The following is a 6,182-nucleotide window of genomic DNA, read 5'->3' as shown; positions in this document are numbered from 1 at the left end:
TATGGTACATTAAAATTCTGTAATTAGTCAACTTCCCTCTATGCAAATATCTTAGGAAAGCCTATCTATGGAAACTTGAAAGTATTCAAACTAAGTCAGAAAAATATTTTTACCAAATGTTATTAAAGTCAGATTTCTTGTAGGATATGTAAGCTTTTTTTGTGTTAGTACTGAAGTATTTTAATACTTTGGGATTTTAAAATACTTACTATAAATAATCTAAGCAGAAATAATTACTCAGATATTTTGCCCAAGTCAATTCACATCCACCATAGACAAACTTTTGCAGATAATTTCTATGGTGATCATCTTAACCTGGTATGGAGATAGTTTCCTACAGAGAGAGAGATCTTTTATTCTTTTTTAAAATTAAAGTCTATTTGAATGGAACTGTTAGAATAATATACTAGCTAAGGTTTGGAGCATTGTGAGCTGAAAATTCAAAGTAAGAGGAAATGGCTTCAGTTTAGTATCTTCAGGCAAAAATACCAACTTATGCATAAGTGAAGTTAGAGCAAAGAATCATGTGATTCAACCCTCAAAAAAAATTCCTATGTAGTTGTGAAAATTGGTTGTGGGAAACCAAGTTAAAATGAGACAATAGCATAAATGTCTCTGCAAATTCACACACGGGGTATGTGTCACTGAATCTTTCTCTCATTGTAAATCAAATGTCTTTTCCTTTCTATTTTGAGGTTTCCAGTAACTTTGACTTTTCCATTTTTATGATTTTAAAGAACCTTGGGCACAGACGCAAGGTAAGAGTCCCAGGGTGAGTGTAAATTGATATGGATTTAGCTGTGAGGGTAGTGAAAGTGAAATCACAGCCAAGAGTGACACTTTCAGAAAACATGAAAATGATATGCTTCCAGGTATGGGAATTGAGTAAGCAAAGGGTATTCAATGGATATAATAGAAATTCTTATACCTTATGGGGTTTGCAAATGGATGGTAATACTCTCTGTTGTCTAGAGAATCCTAAATTAGACAAAATGTTAAATTCAAACAACATTGGAGACATTAATTGTTTAGTGTTGTGAAAATCTAATGTAACAACTGATTTTTTTCCCTCCCTATGGCAGCTGGAGTGTTTGTGATTGGATAGACACAATCAAAGTGGCTATTTTCATAACACAGTTAAAAGAAAACCATGAATAACCTCAAGACATTTGTTAGGTTTTTATTTCCATTATCATGTTAATTTTACATATTTTTATACCCTCATTCCTTAGGGAAAAATCTACGGTGTTTTATAAAATACGATTAGACTATGAATAAAGATCTGCATCATACCATGGATGTTTTCTTTACATATCACTATAAATACTAAGCATCCATTAAAAAGAAAAGAAATCTTGCCATTTGTGAAAACACAGATGGACCTTAAGGGCAGTATGTTACATGAAATGTCTGGTAGAGATATTATATGGTCTCACTTAAATGTGGAATCTAAAAAAAAGAAAGTACTCAAGCTTATAGATATAGAGAACAGATTGGTAATTAGCAGAGGTGGGGGTGACTGGGTGAAATAATTGAAGCGGATCAAAAGGTACAAACTTCTAGTTATAAAATAAATAAGTCCTGGGGATATATTGCACAGCATGACAACTATAGTTAATAGTACTCTATTGCATATTTGAAAATTGCTAAAAGAGTGGATCTTAAAAGTTCTCATCCCATGAAAAAAATTTTTGTAACTCTGTATGGTGATGGATGTTAACTGGCCATGAATATAATGTTATATGTCACCTACATTGCAATAAAATTTTCTTTTATATTCTAAGGTAAAGAAAACCCACAAGTATTAGGATCACATTCGTTAGTAGAGGAAGTCACTGGAATTTATTCATGGCCTGATATAATTTCAAAAAAGTGCCCTCTTGAACAAAAAAAATGAATAATTTTCATTGAAGAGCTCTTGAAAGTCACCTAGGATTTAGTTATGATTATGAGATAAAAAATGCATTGAAATGCTAGACAGCTTTCAGTCTGACCTCGGGAGAACGAAAGAAGAAGGGAATCATTAACATTTTCAATCATGAAAGAAAGTGGGTGACGCTGGGTGAAAGAGAATCACAATCCCAGGTAAATGAGAGAAAAACAAACATGAATAAATAAGCTGTTGAGAAGGAAGGGCAGTCTTCTCAAATTCAGACTATTATACTCAAGTGGATAAATCCATTTTGAAAGTTAATCCAAATGGTCATCACTGGAAAAAATGATAGTTAAGAAGAAATGGAAAAGAGTTGACACAAAATATGAATCCTGAGAAATAACTGGACTTAAAAGGCCAAATAAGGGCATTTTAAAATATCATATGTGGAGAGTATGAGAGAATTTACTATGGTCATTAGGTAAAAGTAGCACTCACAATGGAATCTAATCAGAATTATAAAGTGATCAGCCTGAGGGTATAATTTAATCATAAATTTCAAATGGTATTTAAGGACTACTGTCATAAGTACAATCTTCCTGGATAGTACAGAAGACAGAACAATAAAGATCCTGAACAATGCATAATCATTTTTCACACCTTATAGTTCTTACACAACATTCAAAAGGAACAGTTGTTAATAGATCATATTCCTTACTCATGCACAAAATCTCATCACCTATAAATACATGAATATATTGCATATCATCAACCCTAGGCTCTTTTCAAAATACAACTTCCATATCTTAAGTAGGAACAAGATCACATGAAATATCTGACTCTGTGTTAAAGAATACACTCCATCAATCATTTCCATCAATGATGGATGTTCTGACTCCCCAAATAGTTAGAATTATAAATTGCATTCAACACCCAGCTTCTTTTTGCTGAGTCAGATACCTTACGTCTATTGGAATTGACCAAACATGAGTACAATAGTGGTTAGTGCAGATTAACACCATTTTGAAGAAACTTAATAAGACAGTTGATTTTTATGAAGCAAAACAATAATCTTATAAAAATTTTTTGCTGTAAAAATTATTTAAACACACTATTTAGTCTATTTAAAATGTTTCTTTAACAATAATTCAGTATTTCAAAAAATTAAGCACTGTGTTTACCTTTATAATTAACCAACTGTTGACCTTTGGAAATTTTGTAGTTTCAGTTATATTAAACAAGCTGTATACGAGGCTGAAATATGTTTAAAATTTAAATATTTTAAAACTTAAAGAAATTACTATTCATAATCCTAAGAAAGCCTGTTCAATCAAAATATTCTATTCTGGTTCTTTTTTGCCCCAAAGGGAATATATTTTTCATGAAAACGAAGCATGATAGTAACATCTGTTCACTTAATGAAGTCATGACTACTTTCTAGTTAAGGCACTTTTCATGTGAGTTAAAGTTCTGGCAGAATCTGTTATGGTTCATTGGGATTCATTATTCTTTGAGTCATGTAATTAAATGATCACATGAAATAAAAACATGCTAGTTCCTATCAAACAAAGGAGTTCTATGCTTTCAGAGATTAAGAATCAAGTGCGAACAAGGACTCATAAGGGCCCCAACTGCAACTGATGTCACAATGATTTCAATGAATTAAAAGGTGATTCACTAACAAGACATATAAAACTATTTCTGGGAATCTAGCTAGCCATGTATTCTTAAGTTCTGTACAATCCAAGTTTCAACATCATATTGTCAATTATTTCCGTACTTCTGAGAGAAAATACTAATACACAAATTAGTTATCTGGATATTACTAATTGATATTAACAATGTCATTTGACAATGGTATTTTTTTTTTAAATGACACGATCTCATCATAGTAACTTGTGACAGCAATCATCCACAGGATAACATATCAGAAGAGCTTTTCAGACATGAGATACATCTCTGCCTAAAGATGCAATGGACCTTGCATTGTTGTCTTTTGCATTCATTCAGCTGTGTTTGTTATACACTCATCACATCCTGGAGTTAGGACAGATAATTTAAAACAAAAAAAAATTTTCCCCTCTAAGTATTGCAGCTGCTGATACCAAGCAATAAAAGTTGCTAGAGAAGTCATATATACACATACATGTAAAGTTAGGGAAACAAGCTGCTTTATTGCCCTGATTTAAAATAAGCTCAATCAGTAGAAAAGAAAAATGTTATAATATACAGCTTGATGAGCAGCTGAAGATAAGAATATACTCAGACACAGTTTTAGAATTCAGGATATATCTCACTTGATGTTTGAATGAGATGAAAAACATTTCTCCTCTTAATTTTTCTAAACCACTGAATGAAATTTAAGCAGGGGATATAACCCAAAATACCAGATATGTAAAAATTTCTTAAATATGATCCTGAGGTTTTAAAAGCAGAAAAAGAAAGGTCTTGTTCCTGTTTAATTCTAATTTATAAATCCTAATTTATAAGAATTTTAGGTTAAAAGGATACTTTTCATAAGTCAGCAATAAAATTTAAGTTATGCAAAACTGACGATTAACCATCATCCTTTAGTAGGAAAATACATATGTCAACTATATTGCAAAGCTAAAATTAAAATATAAATAAAATTACAAAGATTAAATCAAGAATCATGTTAATGAACATCTCACAGATCTAGGGCAAAAAAACAGACATTGAAGGTATCCGAAAAAATAAAACAGTCTTACTCTTGACGGTCGCTGTCCGAGTACAATTGTAGAGAATAGCCAACTCCCCGAACACTTTCCCCGGACCCATGGTGCACAGCTTCACACCTTCTTTTGTGACTTCAACCTTGCCATCTAAAAAGAAGGGAAGACACATTATTTTAATTCTCTCTCATGCTTCATTTTGTTTGTTGCATTTTCAATATGAAATGAGGAATTCTAGGCTCATTTTTTAAAATACAAAGCAGTTACCAATGAAAACAATGTCATCATAAACATGAAATGCAAGATATACAGTAAAACATACAAATTAAGAAAACTATAACCTTTTTAAAATTAATTACTGATAAGATTTGAGATGAAAGACAATACCAGAAGACAAAGAAAAAGAATAAACATATAAAATTATTCCAAATGTGATATTAGAAAACTATGGTGATTCCAATTTTCATGTCATTTTGAATCTGAAAGAAAAACTGAATAAGTGGGTACATTTTTGATAGCACACTTCATACTTGAGAGCTCTCGTTTGAGTAAGGCAGCTATTACGAAAAGGGAAATTACTTTGACTCTTGGGTATTATTTAATTATAGATTATAGTATCTTTTATTTTTAAACATCTTATCTGACTTAAGCAAGACTGTTTTATCTGCTTCCCAGCCCTGCAACATTGACTATAAGAAAAAACAAACTAAGGATTGAAGGAAAAGAAATAGACACAAGGAGTGTTTATGTCCCACAAAAGACCTGGAAAATGAAATGTTAAAGAGGGAGAAAGCTAAGGAAACATTGTACACTGAATGCACATTGTCACCTGCAAGTAAGGAAAATGCTATTCATGGAATAAAAACAAACAAACAAAAAAAAAACATTCATGGGAGATATGAAAAAAAAATACATTCATAGGAGAAATGGAAAAAAAAATACACTAGAAGTTCTATCACCTAACACAACGAGAAATAAAACGGCACCACAATTTATTCTAAACTTAATCCTCTCCTATTATTCCTCCAAGTTACTTATCCAGTCTACAGAAGAAAAGCCTCATGCTTATTATGAGCTAGTAGTGATTAAAAGGAACTAAATGCTAGCAAGTAATTCCAAACTTCAAGCCTTCATGCATCAACTTCACAATTGTTCCTTTATCTGTGTGCTTCCTGTAATATTTAACTTTTTAGAGTTTTGGCTTTAAATTCATTCCCTCCTTTTTAAAAAAGCAATCTAGCTTTATCTAAGCAATAATATTTGTAAAAACAGGGTTGGTGTGCTAATTAATTTTTTCAAATACTTATTGAGATAAAAATTTTAAATATTAATTTTTTTTAAAGTTTAATTCATGTACCAGTGATGCAAGATCAACCCTACAGAAGATATTGTTCAACCCTGAAAGCCATTTCATCTAAATGGCACCAATAGAAAGAGAATTCTGCAGTAATTAGAATAAAATTCCATACAAAACCTCACTACTCTTGAACTGTGTACATATATTCCTTCTGTGTATAAAAAAAGTTATTCAAGAATGAACAAATCCAATAATTCAAAGGGCTTAGAAATACTTTCTTATGTAGGAATAGCCAAATAGTCTATCTTTTTCATGCCTT

General features: G+C 31.4%; 1 protein-coding gene across 1 annotated transcript in view; it reads right to left on the bottom strand.

Annotated features, from left to right (window-relative positions):
- Positions 1-6,182, bottom strand: part of PRKG1 (protein kinase, cGMP-dependent, type I) — a 1,084,330-nt gene that overhangs the window by 726,408 nt on the left and 351,740 nt on the right. Inside the window, exon 3 of the mRNA XM_011361647.1 lies at positions 4,603-4,716. Coding sequence (XP_011359949.1) covers positions 4,603-4,716 — 114 coding nt within the window. The remainder of the gene's footprint in view (positions 1-4,602; positions 4,717-6,182) is intronic.

The sequence above is a fragment of the Pteropus vampyrus genome, unplaced genomic scaffold, assembly GCF_000151845.1.
Source record: "Pteropus vampyrus isolate Shadow unplaced genomic scaffold, Pvam_2.0 Scaffold68, whole genome shotgun sequence".
NCBI lineage: Eukaryota > Metazoa > Chordata > Mammalia > Chiroptera > Pteropodidae > Pteropus > Pteropus vampyrus.
This window is presented reverse-complemented; position numbering and strand designations above follow the sequence as displayed.